Source organism: Podarcis liolepis, assembly GCF_965112155.1.
Source record: "Podarcis liolepis genome assembly, chromosome: 6".
Taxonomy (NCBI): Eukaryota; Metazoa; Chordata; class Lepidosauria; order Squamata; family Lacertidae; genus Podarcis; species Podarcis liolepis.
In genome coordinates this window covers 39,166,835-39,184,597 of record NC_139559.1, presented here as the reverse complement: position 1 = coordinate 39,184,597, position 17,763 = coordinate 39,166,835, and the positions used below count along the sequence as shown (strand labels likewise).

General features: G+C 42.1%; 1 protein-coding gene across 1 annotated transcript in view; it reads right to left on the bottom strand.

Annotated features, from left to right (window-relative positions):
• Positions 1-17,215, bottom strand: part of CD34 (CD34 molecule) — a 124,993-nt gene extending 107,778 nt beyond the window's left edge. The window contains exons 1-2 of the mRNA XM_083509050.1: positions 17,089-17,215; positions 9,021-9,180 (exon numbers count right to left, since the gene is read on the bottom strand). Of these exons, the coding sequence (XP_083365176.1) occupies positions 9,021-9,045 (25 nt within the window). The 5' untranslated portion in view covers positions 9,046-9,180; positions 17,089-17,215. The remainder of the gene's footprint in view (positions 1-9,020; positions 9,181-17,088) is intronic.
• Positions 17,216-17,763: the final 548 nt, after the last annotated feature.

Below are 17,763 nucleotides of genomic sequence, written 5' to 3'. Positions count from 1 at the left end.
ATCTGCTCAAATATTGATACCACAGCAGAATGACATTTGGTTGTGCCCAGAGTATCTGGGCAAATATAAGGCCAGGCTCCAATGTTTCGAGAGCAGTGTGCCTTCCTAACGGCATTTCAGAGCCTGTCAATAACTTATGCATGGGATTTGTAAACATGCAGTCACAATAAACCAATCTTATTAGTAAAAGGAATAAGCTGTTAGGGTTTCAGAATAAGGACATGTGCCTTACACTATCACTTCCCCTGTGCATTAAAGCTATTATCCCTTTCTCATTAATGGGTGTCTGTTTTTAATGAACCAATTATCACAACGCTTAACGCAGGTCCTGTTTAAATGAGGAAACTGACAAAAGAATACGGTGCATCTGAGTATAACTAAACTGTGCATGCTGAGTCAATAATATATTTTTAAACAGGTAAGTTTAGATCCAAACTGTTTATTTAGTTCTCTCCCAAACCTATGACTTACCAGTGAGTAAATACCATTGAACAGCTTAGGCTCACACCTTTATTAACAGCTCAGTCAACGGCATGTTTACTCAAAGGTGAGCCCCACTGTGTCTATAGGGCTTATTCCCATCACAAGTAAGTGTGCACAGGATTTCAAACTTAGGTAGGAGGACTTACTTCCAACCGAAAATACATAGAATCAGTTTGCACAACAACCACACTTCTAAAGCCGCCCAGAGTGTCTGGGGCAACCTAGTTAGATGGGGAGCATATAAATAATAAACTTATTTATTATTGTTGTCGTTGTTAACGTCTGAATCCTACACACACTTACTTGGCAGTAAATCTCACTGAAATCAATTGAATTTACTTCTGACTGAGTATTTGTGGATCAGGTCTGAATCAGGCATGTGATAGGCAACCTGTGCTTTTCCAGGCATCCACCCTATCTTTTCAATAGGCTAATTCTGCCTTGTAAACTACTCTTAAGATATCCTTTTAAAAACAGATCTTCTGTCCAAACACATTTTGAGATCACATACTTGTGTAGCTCAATCTTATCCTTGTGTGCTAAATTCCAACCGCTTCCAGTGGGACTTGTCGAAGCTCTTAAGCCGAAATGAAATTACACACAAACAGATGCCACTATGGATCTCTAACCTACTTTGCTCTTAAATATAAAGCAGGGGTACATGGAGGCAAAGCAAATAATGATCTTATAAACACGCTGAGAAATATTTTATGCCTGTATATGAGTAGAGAGGCAACAGGTGAATATTTTAAGAGCTTGGCTGACCAGATTTTTGCCTCTTCTTTGACTTGTCTGAAGCCTAGCGGGGCTCAAAGTTCTTGAGAGTTTGAGCTCTATTGCTGTTAATTAACAGTGTTAAAAAGGTTCAAGAGTGCTTTCATAAAACAGAATAGCCAAGATACTTTTTTAAAAAAAAATGTGTAATCTGTTTCAGGCAATGATTATCTATACAGCACTTCTAATGTGGTGTGTGAAATTCAAATATCCGTATTAAGGAGATGAACGCAATATATATATATATATATATATATATATATATATATATATATATTCAAGCTGCTTTTAATAGAGCTAGTGATTTTAATAGTGCAGAAATAATCATTGGTGGAATGCATAAATTATCTCCATAATCACCGTGTGTACAAATTGTAGTGTATTAATCACTACAGTGCGCCAATTAGTTCCCCCCCTCCAACCTGCAAAGGAGAATCCCTATTGCCAATCAACCCCATTGCTAGTGAATTAGCAATTCCTGTTCGCTACCCTCTGTTTCTATTCAGGATTTGTTTGGTAGTGGGATTGGGCAGTGCTCTGCAAAATGGCAGTAATTAACTCAGCTGCATTATGCAGCAAGCTGAGAAAATCCCTATCATTTTCTAGAATGGGGGCGTTTGCAGGAGGAGTCTTCTTGTGGCAGCCCTTTTCGTATTGTAATTGTGATAACAGATGCTGAAGGAGAGCTAATTTTCCCTCCAGTCCCGGGTTTCTCTCTGCTTGTTACCACCTGTGAGGACAGCCACTTTCACCCTTCAAAAGCTAGTGTTTAATAAGCCTCTCTCAGTGGCATGTATCAATTATTACTCAAGTACCTTGGCTCAGACTGGGTAACTGTAAAAGCTATTGAGTTAAAGAAATAATGAGTGGAAAGCCAACCCTCGCCATGGGGCATCCACAACAAACCAGGGGCTCTGTTGTTAAGTGAAATTCGCCTTTTTCACGCTGGGCTTTCAGATCTGAGACCTGTAGATGGTTCCCCCCTCTCAGCCATCTGCAGCATTTCAGAAGGTTTCTTTATAAAATGTGTGGTGAGAAGGAAATTAAAAGCCCAACTGTATGTAAATAGGAACCTGAGCAAATGCACTCGGCAGCTCTGGGGAACGAGCAGCTGTGATTTGCCAAGCCAACCAGAAAATTAAAAAGATTGTTTTACAAACAGGGAGAGGAGGTGTGTCGGAACATGAAACTCTGGGAGCGCACACAGCTTACTGAAGGCGGCTTTGTGAGGATTTCCTGTGATTTAAACTTGGTTTCTCAGCCTCTTGGCATGAGCCAGACCAAAGCAGGACAAGATTTACCTGGGGCTTATCCCCTAGAAGCAGCCCTTGTTCGGCCATGAGTTTTCTTCTGCTTTGAGTGAAGATATGCCAACTGCTTTTACTGACATAACTTCATGGTTTCTGGGTCTTGGGCAACAATGGTCACCTACCATCACCAGGTTGGGGAGATCTCAACTGTTACCTGGCAGGTTCTGCCTGGATTCCTCCATTTCTAAACAGAATAACATTGTAGCATAGCCAACAGGGAGTGGATGGAGACAGTTCCATCAGGGTGCTCCTCCTTACTTATTAAGTGGGTGGTTAATAAGTCTTTAGGACATGAAATCATTTTAGTACAGCTTTCTGTATGGGTAGCTATAAATCTAGTAGTAGATGTACTCACTGCTGTAATATCATTCCTTTATGCTGTTATTCAGTTTTACAGGTAGAAAACTGAGTCACAGAAAGTTGTATGACTTTCCACGATGGGCAGAGCAATACTGACACATACACCCCCAAGCTGGAGCTGCTGTGTTTTGGACGTTTTCCCCATACCTGCTAGTGAGGAGCAAGGCTCAGCTATCACAGAATGCCTCGCATTGCCTGCCAACAAAATGGGCTGTTGCCAAACTATTGCCAGCAGTTTTCAGACTGGAAGACTAAGGCCCCTATATGAGGGCAGGGCAGAGCTGGGCCAGCCAAGGATCCACTGGATCCTAGATCTATCCAGCAACTTGCAGCTAGCGCAGCTAGCGCAGCGTTGTTTGTACTTGGGATCCATCACCACCCTGCCCAGTAATTCTTCTTCTTCCCTACTTCAGAATTATAGGGCACTTCCATCCTGGTGGCTCCTAATGCTATCCAATTCCTTCTCTCCCACTGTAACTTACATGCCGAATTGTAGCTGTACAAATTGAAAAATACTGCATTTTGGGTGGTATACATCCTTCTGTGTTTCTTATACAGGGCATGGCATGGCTCTATAGACGGGGAAAGAGAATTTACCCGAGCACCCCATTTTAATAATTTTTCTCCCCCCCCCCATTAAAATTTTAAATCATTAAGAAGCACAGCATGATTGATGTGATTACTTCAATAATGTTATAAATTTGAATAAAATGGCACCAATATATTTTCATCTTACATTATTCTGTGAATAATTTTTCATACTTTATAAATATAAAATTGCCCCCCCCCAATAAATCACAAGATTGAATAAAAAAACCTGTATTTTTAACTAACAAAGTAACCAGAATGTGCATGAAAACATGGATGCGGGTGATAGGCTCATCCACCTTTTACATCACTGTACAAGTCAAAAGTACATCATCAGGTATTTACACTTTTAATTAAAAAGTTGGATTTTCTGTGGTTTGACAAAAGATGGAAGAACAGGAGGGCACTGATGACAGTATCATGAAGACCTCATAAAATTGAGTGAGCATAGTGCAACTATGGAAAATGTGTGGTGTGGAAAGATCCTTGCTGGTATTAAGACAAGGAGCAGGAATGGAACAGGTTTTGGCTCCTTATCCTTAGGAAAGCATTTGGGGAACTAAGTCAAACTAACCAAAGCTGATATCAACACCAACTGGATACAAACGATACTATTTTAGGTAGTACAATATTTTAGCTAATATTCATATGAAAGAGATTATTCATATGAAAGGGAAGAGTGCTGAACAAATTCTTTGACAGCAATATTTTGTGCACTTTCTTTAGCCTTGAGGAGTGCTGTGTTTCCACATCCCCAGCCTAAAGTCCTCTCACATTTCCTTCCTGGGTTTCTATCTGCTGCTCATTTGCCCTTGCAGATAACAGGGATGATGCTCCTTCTCTTCTGTGTGCAGCAGCCTCTTCCGACTTACACCTGCCTGCCAAAGGCTAAAGTGCCATTTGAGAGTACTTGTAAAATATGCATTGGGATCCCTGACCTAGGCTATAAACTCCTGTACTGCCTGAGGCAATGCCTCTGTGGTGAGCTCAGGCCGACTGTGGGTTCTTGCTGTAAAAATCAAATGACTCTGTCAAAGGGATGTTTAAAAACCTCATTCAGGAGCACTCCCCACTCAGTGCCCCCCTCCCCAAACATCCCTTTGGAGAAGCTGAACATGGCTTTAAAAAGAAAAAAGTGAACCTAAGCATTTTATATGTTCCCTTCAAAGCCAAATCTAATTGAGATCTAAAAAGGGAGAAAATGCTTTCCTCTTTCTTTCAGAAACCAGGAGCTGGACTGGAATTGCAATTTGGAGAGCATTAAGCAACAGCCTCACCTGAAAAAAAGGGAAGGTGGTTTCTCACAGGCAGCTTAAATAGCCTTTGAGGTGTGTGGATTATTTTTTTAAAAATGTGAATGCCTAATAGAGACCTTTGTAATTCTAATACATGGGGCAATTTTGAAAAATTTTGAAGTGCAAGGGCTCATATTGATAGTCCCTACAGCCACACCCCTAAAGGGATGTCCATAGCCATACTCCAAGAAGAATCCAAAAATGCAGATAGCTGTGTGTGCAACCCCCCCCCCCGAGCAGCAGTATATAGCTCAATACTCAATTTATTAGGATCAGCATGACTGAAATGCTATGGGGTGTGGCGATCCTCTCGCTTTCAGGCCGAGGGAGCCGGTGTTTGTCCACAGACAGCTTTCTGGGTCATGTGGCCAGCATGACTAAACTGCTTCTGGCACAACAGAACAGCGTGATGGAAGCCAGAGCGCACAGAAACACTGTTTACCTTCCCGCCTCAGCAGTACCTATTTATCTACAGTGGTGCCTCGCAAGACGAAATTAATTCGTTCCGCGAGTCTTTTCGTCTTGCGATGTTTTTCGTCTTGCGAAGCACGGTCCGTTGCAACTGCGCCTCTTCAAGCGGCTTTAAGAAAAAAGCGAACAAACTCGCTTTTTTCGTCTTGCGAAGCAAGCCCATAGGGAAATTCATCTAGCGAAGCAACGCAAAAACCGAAAAACCCTTTCGTCTAGCGAGTTTTTCGTTTTGCGAGGCATTCGTCTTGCGGGGCACCACTGTACTTGCACTGGCATGCTTTTGAACTGCTAGATTGGCAGAAACTGGGACACAGCAGCAGAGCTCACAGATTCAAAACAACCATAAAAGCCTCATTATCACCTCATTCACTTGCCAGAGCAGGAAGAGTTTGTCAATTACTCTGGCACTCTGGCAGACTGCTCCGAAAAAAATATGTTCCCATATCTACATGTAACCCCTCTACTACAAAACTGGACCAAAATGAGTATTTTCAAAAGTGTTTTAAGTCTCCTATTTTATGGTGCAGCACCCAGTCAGACACTTGTTTCACAAAAAGCTTGAAAAGGCTTCTAGTCCAGCACCCTATTTTCATAGGGGCCAACAAGCTGCCTTGGGAAGCCCACAAGCAGGACATGAGTGAAACAGCATCACCCCCACTTCTTATTCTCAGCAACAAGTATTCGGAGGCAACTGCCTGCAATGGCAGAACAGGGTTCATTGATCATAGAACTGTAGAGTTGCAAGGGACCCTTTTGAGGATAGTGAAGGGAAGGACTCATTCCTTATGTAAGATACCTTAAAAATGTAAAGGAAAAGCTCATGGCAATGTTTTCCTCCATAGACTTGAGAATCTGGAATACAGAGTATTTTTACTATAATTAACAGAATAATTAAGATCTTGTGCTATGGAAGGTGATTAGTACAGAGCACAATCCACAACAATTTTCTAGATGGATGGAGCTTTCTCAGTCATGGCCACCTATCTCCTTGCCTTGTGCCAGCCTTATTAATCTTTCAATGCCCAGTTAAAAGGGGTGGTGACTTTTGGTGGCTTTTAAATTATATTGCTGCTCTATATCTCTTGTGCTGTCTTCTGCTATTTATTGTTTTATTTTGTGCATGAATTCTATATGGTATGAATGATACTGCTGCTTTAGGAATGTTATCAAACTGAGAGGATAAAAGAGCTCTAAGCAAGCAAGCAAGCATGGGCCTCATTGACTTCAATGAGAGCAGATAAGAGCAATTAAAACTTTACCCAATTAATCTATGAGTTAAAATCAGCTGACGCAACCATGAAAATACCAACAAAAACCTGCCATTGATTTTTTAAAAATCCATGTTTCACATCCAGATAGTGGGACTTACGTATATTTGACTTTATTCCCATTAAAACACAAATGATATGCTGTAATTCAGGAAACACTGAAATTCAAAACAAACAAAACAAAAGGCCCTGCTTACCATGTGTATATAATTACATGATTCTGAACAGACTCATTTAATACATATGGTTGACCAAAATAGCAAATGTTGTATAAGAAGCTTACAAAAATAACAATTATGATCTCCCCCAACATTAACCCTCTGGGCTTGCCCATGTAGTTAGGAAAGACAATTTTCAAGAGCAGTAAGGGTGAAATGGTGGCCATAAAACTTCAGTAATCAAATGTAAAAACAATAGCTCAATTCATCAATACAATGACAAACTAAAGGAGATGTCGGTTTTAATTATCAAATGGAGCCATGAATTTAATTCTAATGTAATTGTTTAAGCTTGGGTAGGTGTCCCATCCTTTCTTAGTTACAGATATTTTGCTTCAAATTGACTTGGTGAACAACTGAGACTAGATTCCACCACTGGAAATAAGTATAAGGGCACAGCAAATGTTGATGGACTTCTGTTTTATTAGATAATAATAATTTTCATTACTGTATGAAAAGGGATAAGGAACAGTGTATTTTTTTAAAAAACCGCATCACCTTTGTGAATGTTCCCAATTTTTATATATGCTTGTACAAAGAGGGCACACTTACAGCAACCCATTACATATTTACTTGGAATGAAGTCCCACTCCCTTCAATGGGACTTACTCCCAGGTATGTGTTTGCTGCTTCACTGTAGGAGAGCTATCTCTTGCCACAATTGAATTATAGTAGGCTGCAGTGCTCTTGAGAAGAGTAGTTTGGAAGAAAGTGGCTCTCCCTAACCTTTCATGGTTCAGGAGTCAAAAACGACAACAAATCATGGTAGTTACTCTGGCTTATTCATCCTACTCTTCCATTCATTAAGGATCTAGCTTTGTTACTTAATGAACGACCTTCAGCTCTGCTTCCCAAAGTGAGAACCCAATGTGCAATTCTCAGCTCCAAAACGCTCGGTGCATGACTTCAAATAAGCATTCTGGCCCTAGACTGACCTAGCATTTGTTGACGGAAGAAAATAAAGCCCCAGATCCATAGAAGTACATGAAAGAGCCACATGTGGAGTGGTGCATTTTGTCATCAGTTCTACCTAGCCACACTAAAAAATGATGCTTGGCTCAGCTCAGAAGGAGCACCCACAATGCAAATGGGGAGACCTATAGAAATGTGGTTCTGTTGGATAGAGGAGGATTGTTCCAGGGATATAGTCAGCCAGGGGTTGGACAGACCTAAGGATGAAACAGGCAAGAGGTTAAGCTGCTTCAGTAGTAAAAGGCTGCAAGAGTTGCTGCAGAAGCAAGGAACTAGACTAGGGAGCCAGGCGCTAACAAAGGATGTTGCGCTCAACCTCTCCTTAATGCTGTCTGTTGCAGATCAAATATAACCTCATATATCTTATCTGAAATGTCATTTCAAGAGAAGGAATGATGGAAAGAAAAGGAAAAGGGAAGAAATTGCTCATTGTAGCCTGTGTATGAGTGATGATGGAGGACTTAGTAGTGTGCATGGGCTGAATAGAGCTGTGAGGGGGTTTTGGTTTGTGGATCCGGGGAGAATGGCTATGGAGAAGGTATTGCAACTCCCCCTCCACTGACAACTGTGCATTTCAACCCGTAAGTGTAAAGAATAAAGTACAGGAATATGCGCAAGGGGGAAAAGGAGAGAGATCTGAATGATTTGGCACACATTTGGAGAAACAAATAAACATATCAAGATATTTTACTGACAGAACTGTTAGATAATATTTAGGGATGTCAGAGATTTCTGGCAGAATTTGCTGAAGTTTGCTTATTTGTCCTATGCCAGAAATGGAAATCAATCCAGTGAATACAATTCGTACAACTGACACATAATTGATGACCCCACCCATTTGCATTGTGTTTCCTTTGCACTGAAATGAACGGTGTGGAATAACATAATTACAATGTAATTGATTGCATAGCACAAGCTGATGAATGAAATTTTTGTCAGAAGTCAAATTGCAGTGGAACAGAAACAGCACTGCATGTACTGAACATGAGTTGAAATAGAAATCAATGCCTTCTCACAACTCTAGGGACATATTAGGCAGCAATTCCATTGCTGTTCCCAAAGAGACAGGATCAGAATGAGACAGCTGCCTCAGGCAGCAGATGACAAATCCCTGGCTGTTCCTTCTGATCATCCCCAACCATTCCTCTGTATTTGAGGACAGAGCTATGCATGCCACTCAACTTGACCTGAGTCACTTAAACAAGTTTGCTGCAGAAATAATCAGTGCATGTGGTGGTGCCACAGAGTTACCCTCCTGACACAAGCATCACTGCCACTTACCTGAATGGTGCAGGGTGAAGGCCATGTTGAGGCAGCAAGGGCTCAGGTTCAGTGTAATGCAGTGTCATCAGTGTTGAAGTACGATTTAGCTGCCAGTCTGGTTGGGGATAAAGTGCCCTCCTGTCTTTAACCTTAGTCAGCAAAATGTATTGAACCAGTCCTGAAAGGAAAGTCAAATAATAGTGGGTTTTTTCAGAGAGCTGGAGGCAATTTGAAAGAGGGATTGCTGCTCGTGGTAAGTACAGTCATCTCCCTTATGCCTCTGATAACAAGTTTGGCAGGTCTTGTATTGCTTCAAAAAAAATTCTCAATCTGTTTGATCAGATGTGACAGTGGAACAAAAGAAATGTGTGCATGCACCATGAGATGTGAATCCACTTGTAGGCAGCTCTCTTAAACACAGTGTTTCACATAAATATACCACACTGAATTCTGCCCAGAGTTACAACTCTGCATTTTTTGGGGTGAAGCCATTTTATTTGAATATTTTTTCAGATACAAAAGAGCAATACATTAAGCAACATTCTATTAACCACTCATTTCAAACAAAGCCACCAATTTTCACTCACACATTTTCAGTTCAGAGTTACCAGAGATCACTGAATGCATTGCACACAAGATATTACAAATTTGTAACACCTCCTCTGCAATTTTAATTCCATGTCTGTAGCATTCGTTTTCAATGTCTGGTTAATGCATCAGGACATCACCCTGACTGACAAAGGGGAGTGCTGTAAAGAATAACCCCCCTTCATATTTCTAACCAATAAAATAAAGAGAGAAGCAACCTTCACTTAGAACACAGCTGGAACTTTACTACTCCCAGCAATGGAGAGGAACACTCCTCCATTAAAATAGCCCCGACCATGCAAACACATTATTCAGAAAATAATCATTCTGGTCTTCCTGCTAGGCAGACCAGCATATGCACAATACCTCCCCTTCTCTATCTCCTGGAAAGAGACTTGCAAGACTGAAAGGGAATTCATGCAGAGTAAGTAGGCTTTTCCTCTTTTATTGCAAAATAATCCCTTCAAATTCTGGGGAAGTATTTCTATTGATATTGTCTTAGAGCACAGTGTTTCCTGGGTGACAGATTTCACATTAAGCAACCAAACACCATAATCTTCTGCCACTAAAGTTCTGTCAATGCAAGGCCCCTTGACGTGCCCAGGAAAGTGGGAACATCCACACCATGCCTGATACATGAGCAGGACCCTGAGACAAAAAGATTATAGTAGGTCCTTCTGAGGTCCAAATGAAAACTTTATCAATGAGAAGAACGTGCTGAAATTTCAGTTTGGCACCTGAAATACATATCAATGGTCACTGAAGAGGAGTTAACTTTTAGAGGTGAATGAAAGTTCTTGTTCCAATTATATGAGTATCATTCATATTTCTGATACCCCACTGAAAGTTTGCGGCACACAAATGTGCAATTCTCAAAGAAGCTCGTGGTATACATGTCCTCAGAGTTGCTTCTGGGTACTGAAGATTGTGTAGTCTTTAACCCTTTCACCACAGCCATATTAGAATCATAGAATCATAGAGTTGGTAGAGACCACAAGGGCCATCGAGTCCAACCCCCTGCCAAGCAGGAAACACCATCAGAGCACTCCTGACATATGGTTGTCAAGCCTCTGCTATTTATTATTTGCTGATTTCAGTGAAATTGATTTGACTTAAGATCATAACCTTAAACTGATGAAGAATAGACCTGACTGAGAATCTACTCAAAGTGTAGGAGCTGAGTTTAATGAGTGCTATGATCATGGAGTTTGGCAATGATCAGGACACAGAATCAGAGTGCCACTATCTGATGAGCTGGGCCACACTGCCTCTTCAGATGGTGGTCAGGGGTCATCTGAACCTGAGGCTGGCTAGTAGGAGCCCACTGAATCAGATGTGACAACCCACAGAACCACACCAGGGACTCTCAAGGGCACTTTACTCTGGCCTACCATACTACTATGCCAGTCCAATGGCATAGTGGGAGGCCCTGAAGCATGGGAAAAGTCACCACCTTCAAGCCAGAGGGCTGACCCTTTAAGGACTGTCCAACAAAGAGGGTGCAGCATAAGAGGTTGACTGGAGGCAGAGGCTCAAAAGGCCTCAGTTCACTTTTATCTCTTGTTGGAGCAAGTGGCTCAAATAATAAATTATTACTTCATATAACATTTAGGAAACATTTGAAGGCAGCCCTGTATAGGGAAGCTTTTTAAGGTTTAATGTTTTATTATGTTTTTATAAATGCTGGAAGCTGCCCAGAGTGGCTGGGGCAACCCAGTCAGAGGGGTGGGGTACAAATAAATTATTATTAAATTATTATTAGCAGCTCTCTATTGGTGCTGCAACACTTGCCTCTCTCCATGTGCTCCTCTATGGGACCAGAACAGGACATTTAGTGAGATTCATTGTGGTAGTCCTTATCTAGCAAGAGTAGGTCCAATATAAGCTGAAGTATTCTGGGTTGGTGCTGGTAACTGGACTCTGATTTGACTTTTCAGGGAGAGAATGCCTGATCACCTTACTTGCATTAGCACCTTACTTATTAGCATGCCACACACAAAGTCACACTATTTGTTCATGTTGACCAATATTGTCTATTCCGACTGAGGCAGATCTCAGGCAAAAAACTTTTCGGCCACCTGATCTTAACTAGAGATTGAACCAGGGAGTTCTGCAGGCAAAGTATCTGCTCTGCTTCTGAGATGTGGTCCTGACTTAAATTTAAGTCTCCCATATTCAAAGCCATCTTTCTCTATGCATTATATGAGAGTTGCTGCCTATGAGATATGTGATCTGAATTTCCCTAAAATTATGTGTGTGATTACAGAGATTGCTAAAGATTATACAACTGCAAATTCTTTTAAATTAGTTACAGGCAATTAGAATTTCATCAGGGTGATGAGAAGTGGAGCCTCTATCAGTAGGAGCATCCTACAAGGGCAGAATTAAAGGTCAACACATGGGAAAGTCAGCATGCCAGAAATGCTTAATGCTCCAAATGGCCCACCCTCCAGTGGGAAATGGGAAGTCATAAAGGCCCAATTTGGAAATGGGGAGCAGCAATTTTTTGCTGACCTTTTTGATACTTAAATTCACCATTGGGTCCTAGTACACCACTGGCAAGATGTGCATAATTAGTGGAATACTGCACTCAGATGAAGACAATAGAGCTGGTTTTTTTCCTTTTAGAACCACTGTGGGATAAGCAAAAGCACATTCCCATCACCTTACTCTCTTGCTAATGATGTCCTCGGTGCATCCTAGCTGCTGAATGAGTCTGGAATTTCCCACAAGGGAATGCAAATAATCAGATTCCATAAATAAGCCATTTTGGGTTGGGTTGGGGAGTTCACTCATTAGGCCTCAGGAGGGGCTTATATGCTGGCCCAAAAGCTAAACTCATTATTAGGAGAATAAAATATTCAACTTGTGAGTCTTTCTCCAAGCAGAAGAAAGAAAGCTCTGAAGATCTATGTGGTACAGAGTACTATGGACTACATTGATCTGCCTGCCACTAGAAATGCCACTGGTAAATTTAAATTTCAAATGATCCATCTATACATGTTAACTCAAAGGAATACTTATTGGAATAAAAGGCACTGGGTTTTGGGGGTTTATTATTGTCAATTTAAAACAACCATCTGTGATTAAAACCAATTACGTGACACCCTCCAGCAAAGCGTTGTAGAGATGGAAAGATGTTGGGATTTCAACAACTGCAGGTCAAAATTAATGTAGTGATTATGTTTGATGATTAAAAATGCCACATCTATTAGCTTATCTTGAAAGGCAGGCAGGAAGAAACTGAGAAATGTTCCTGATACGATGCAGCTTAAAAGGACAGAGAAAAGGCTAAACAAAAGCCGAGACTGGCAATGAAGAATGGAGATACCTATGGGAAAATTCCAGAAGAGTAGCCATGTGAAACTGAATGTAGAGAAAACAGCAGAGTTGTGCGTCATCTTAAAGAAGAACATGTTTTTGTGGCATGAGCTTTCTTCACTACATCCTACAATTCTATGATAACACAAAGTAAAAGGGAGAATAATTAATTTGAGCATCCCTGCTCCTGGCTTTCTGATGGCAGTTCCAGGATATCCTGAGTCTTGGTCTCAGTACTCACCATGCACAACACTGATCATTGCACCAAAACAAACAATTGATTTTTAGTGGAGCTGTCATGTCAACACTGTACCCAAATGGCCAGCCAGACATTTTAATGCTTATAAACACTCATATTTTACCAGGCATGCAAGAACCTATATTTTTGAAAGAGCTCAAAGACATAGGAGAGAAAAATAGTTAGATGTAGATTACAAACCTTACAACCACTTTCACTGTAGCCTAAGATTGATAATGGTTGACAGAGCTTGTGAGAAGTGGTGGAGAAGATTTCCAGAACCTTCCTCTCCAGAGAATGCTGCCATTTGCCCTGTATGGGCTTTCTTTCCCTCTTCTGCGAGATCATTACAGTTGTCATATTCTCTTTCTGATTTGCAAGGAGAAGAGAGGAGGTGGGGAGAAATTTTGGTTTCTGATTGCCAGAATAGGCCTTTGGGAAGTGTGATGTGGCAAGCATAGCAGCATTGTGGATTTTCCAGTTGTGATGAACAGCAGAGCCAGACCAGAGTCTGTTGATGCAGTCCCTCAGAATCCCACCAGAGTGCTGGAGCCTCTCTCTGATAAGCCACCAATACAGCTAGCTAGAAGGGTGTGTGTGTGGAGCAGCACTTTGGGAGGGAGAATAAAACGAGCAATTTCTGAGGGAGTTTGGAGAGGGGAATAGAGAAGGGAAAGAGCTGCAGTGAAATAGGGTTTAGTTTGAGAGATAGGGCTTGATTTGAGATTGGAGATAATCATTAGGATAGGGTTTGTCCGAGGAAGAATTGGTTCTGATTTGAGTTGAACTAAGTAAAGCAATGAAAGTGAAGTAACAGAAACTGAGCTGAGCATTTTACCACCTATTTGAGAAACCTGAACATCTTATTGAAGTGTAACAACTCATTTTTAGCAAGGGAAGTTTATGAAAAGCTGAGCATATACTATTGTGTTTAAGCATGTGACAACTTTATATTTAAAATAATAAGTTCTACCTGAAAAAACGCATCTTCTGACCCAACTTTGTTTCATGAACCCCTTTGGTAAATAAAACTTTTCTTGTTTGTTCAGCTCCTGCTGGAGACTCCCTGAATCAAAGTTTCCCTTGCACAAGAACACCCCCCCCCAAGATAGCCTGTGGTAAATTGTAGAAATTTGTTTAACTGGCGTACTGTGTGGTGGGTCTGCTACATATTAATTGGTGGCAGTTAGTCTGTGCTTTCTTTACCTAAACAAAATCCAGGAGGGAGACAGACAGCCCTGGGGATGAGGGAGCTTGCAGAGGGGTTAGGGCAGCAATCAAAGGAGTTGTCCATTGGATGGCTGTTTCTCATGAAAGGTTTACAAAATCAAATTCTGAAATGCCATCCTCACCTAGATTTTCATCTAGGTGGTTCATAAGAAAGAAAGTGAAGGAAGAAAATGGGAAAGGAAAAGCAAAGCTGACAATTAAAACCATCTTTTCTAAATGCTGGATTCCTCAGAGTTCTTGTGTGAGCTTGTCTTTATAACTACATGATAACTGTGCAACATTAAAGCAAGCATCGTGATCCTGTTCAGGCAGGATTAAACATGCTCCTTAAATATGAGGAAAGGGCTAGTTTCCACAGGTTGCATTTTGAAGTTCCTTCAGAAGCTCTTCTGGATGCAGGTCCTGGGCTCGCCATGTTCGACAGGAGAGGTTGATAGGGTGAGGGCTTTGAGAAGAGCACACTATCTGCATTTTATATTAACTTTCCTAAGCATCATTTGACCTTGTCAGTGCAGATAAAGCCCTGTGAAGTGCACACTAGACAAAATGTAATTTTAATTAAGTATAGTTATATCCGGCCAAGGTGGCATGGAATACAAATGACCCTGCCACCACGGAATCCTCCTTATTCCCATTAAAATTTCTTTTGTAACCCACAAGGCCAAAAGAGACAATGGCCTCCCTGAGGAAGGATTTGGAGAAGGAATTCTTCATCTTCTGGTATCTGATTGCCTGTACTACTGAGATGCCCCTGAAACTCACAGCCATATCTTAGTTTCTCCAGAGCACTGAATTGCAGGAGCTTCTGTTCTGTTCCCTTCTCATCACTTATTTGGCTCGTTGAGAAAGACACTTCATATCCTGATTTGTTTTGGCTGCGGTACAGTGAGCAGCACAGAGTATACCCCTTGTGAAACAATATATTGTACACACCTGCTGTGGTGTTTGCTGAGGCAGGCCAAAAGCATCCTGTGTGAATGTAAAATCTGACAAAGTTCTCAGAAAATTAATTTGTCATCACCAGATGACTTTTTGTTCCGCATCTGAAATGTCATTGGAACGGCCGCACTAAAGAGGTACTAAGAACGGTATATGTTCATAAGAAGAATGAAAAGACTACCTTGATAAAAATATATATTCAGCTTTCCACAGTTCACCATTAACAACATTCAGAAGTAATGAATGGAAGACTAAAAGATACATTAAGTATCACATGAGCATTCTCTGTACGATTGTTCCCCTTGGCAATAACAGAACCCAGAACTTGCCAAAAATGCTGGTGTTTAAATGCAAAGGCTTCTGGTTCCTGAAAACATGGTGTGGTTGCAAATTAGAGATTGACAAACCTTCCAGACATGCTTAATGTGAATCATGTTCCTTCTTCATACAGTACAAGGTGGTAATTCACCTAGGTTCCTTCTTCACATCATTTGAATGAACCTTTGTGACTAATAATGCTTGTGTTCAATATTGTGGTTCCTAAATTTTCTCCACTTTGGATTTTAAGCCCATCCCTCCCTCTCCACCTTATGAATTGCTCAGTTGTGCAGCTTGCTTCAATGACTCTAGCAGGTGTGGTGCAGTTCTGCTCTCCCCAACCCATTTAAGGTTGCTCAGTCTCCCCAGTCATTAATTCTCTATCAATGGAGGAGAAACCACCAAGTGCTCAGGAAAGCCTGCTATTTTGTGCCTCCAGAGAAGTGGCAGACCTTGGGGTCTCAAATTTCAGCAACACCTTGTGTGATTCCAAAATTCACCTCTCCCCAACTTCTTGTGCTCCATTCTAAATCATAGTTGTGACATTCTCTGTGGTACCCCTGAGGCTTGTCACCCAGTACAACCAAACCAATCATGCTCCCCTAAATCTGCCTCTGTTTGTAGCCCATCTCCAGCCTATTGCCACTTTTCTACGCTGAGCATTCTCCTGGCTACTGACTGCCTTGTGATTGGCAGGACAATGCCAGCTGTCAGTCAAGATCCATCTGGGTCAACACACTCTTAAAAATTGACTGTTTCCATACAGTCCTTTGTCCCTTAAATGACTTTAAACACGGCTCCTTGTAAGGAGACCAGAAGCTTGTTTGTAAGAAGCTGTAACAGAATATTCAGTATGAACTTAAAATGAAACACATTGTTTCTTTTTCATGTACCATTCTGTTTTAACCTTTGTCCTCCTGTTTTGTTTTTAAATTCTTAATATACTTATTCCAGTCTCTCATATACTTAGGCAATTGTTTCATGGTACATATGTATGAGTGGCGCTTGACAGAGAAAAGCAAGCTACTTTGATCTCTGGGGAGGGACACATTACGCTGGATGCCATCTTGATTCCCCTTGTATTTCCCCTTGTATTCCCCTTGTATCTGCCGCTGCAAAAACAAGCAGGCTGCCCCTGCGACCTAGCCAGGGGCCCAGCAGGCCGCCCTTGCGGCCTAGTCAGGGGTTGTGCCACCCGCTCGGGCTGGCAGCGCCCCAGACCGGCGGCTGGCAGAGACAGGGGAGCCATGCCCCCCCGGCTGCAAAAACAAGCAGGCCGCCCCTGCGGCCTAGCTGGGGGCCTAGCAGGCCGCTCCTGCGGCCTAGCCAGCAAAAGCTGAAAAGGCCACTACGGCCTAGTGAAAGAAAGAAGGCCGCAAAAATGCAGCCTAGCCTGGTGGAGGGGCCAAGCCCCCCCCCCCCCGGCAAAACGTGAAGAGGCTGGTTACTTACCTCAGTCCGGCTGCCTTGACACGCTCCTGATGATCCTGATCCTGGAAGGAAGAACAGCAAAAGAGGCTTGGGCAACTGAGAAAGCCTCTTTTCTTTTGGCCTTGGGCCCACCCCCGGCTGGCCGTCCATTGTCCTCTCTGGCTGAGGACGGGTCAAAGGCTGGCCCAAGCAGGTGGGTGGCACCCACCCAGGTGAGCCCCGCTCGGTGCCGCAAACCCCGCCCACCTGTGGGGAAGGGAGGGCGGATATTGTCTCGGATCTTTGGGAAGCACTCCCATCCAGGGTTAGAGGAAGCACAATGGGCGTGGTGGCAATTTGGTACAGGCTGACCTACCCAGTCTGGCAGTTATGGAAGGAAAGGAATATCAGGTCTCCCACCCTTCTGTTATAGCAGGTAGATCTCCTCTCATTCTCCAGTGGTGGGGTGTTGGAGCAGGGATGTGCAAGGGCTAACACACTGCCACTTATTCCATAGCAGCAACAATGATAGCATCTCCGGGGTGCTATTTGCCAGTCACCTGCATGTCAAATCAACAAGCTTTTCTCAGAGAGAATCACACCAAATAAGCTAAGCTACAGAAGAGGGAAACTGCATAGCATACTTAGCTAGGGGTTAAGCTACAATTTTCATTTTGAAAAATTCCAAAATCCACCGGAGTGCTTCTTCAGGCTGAC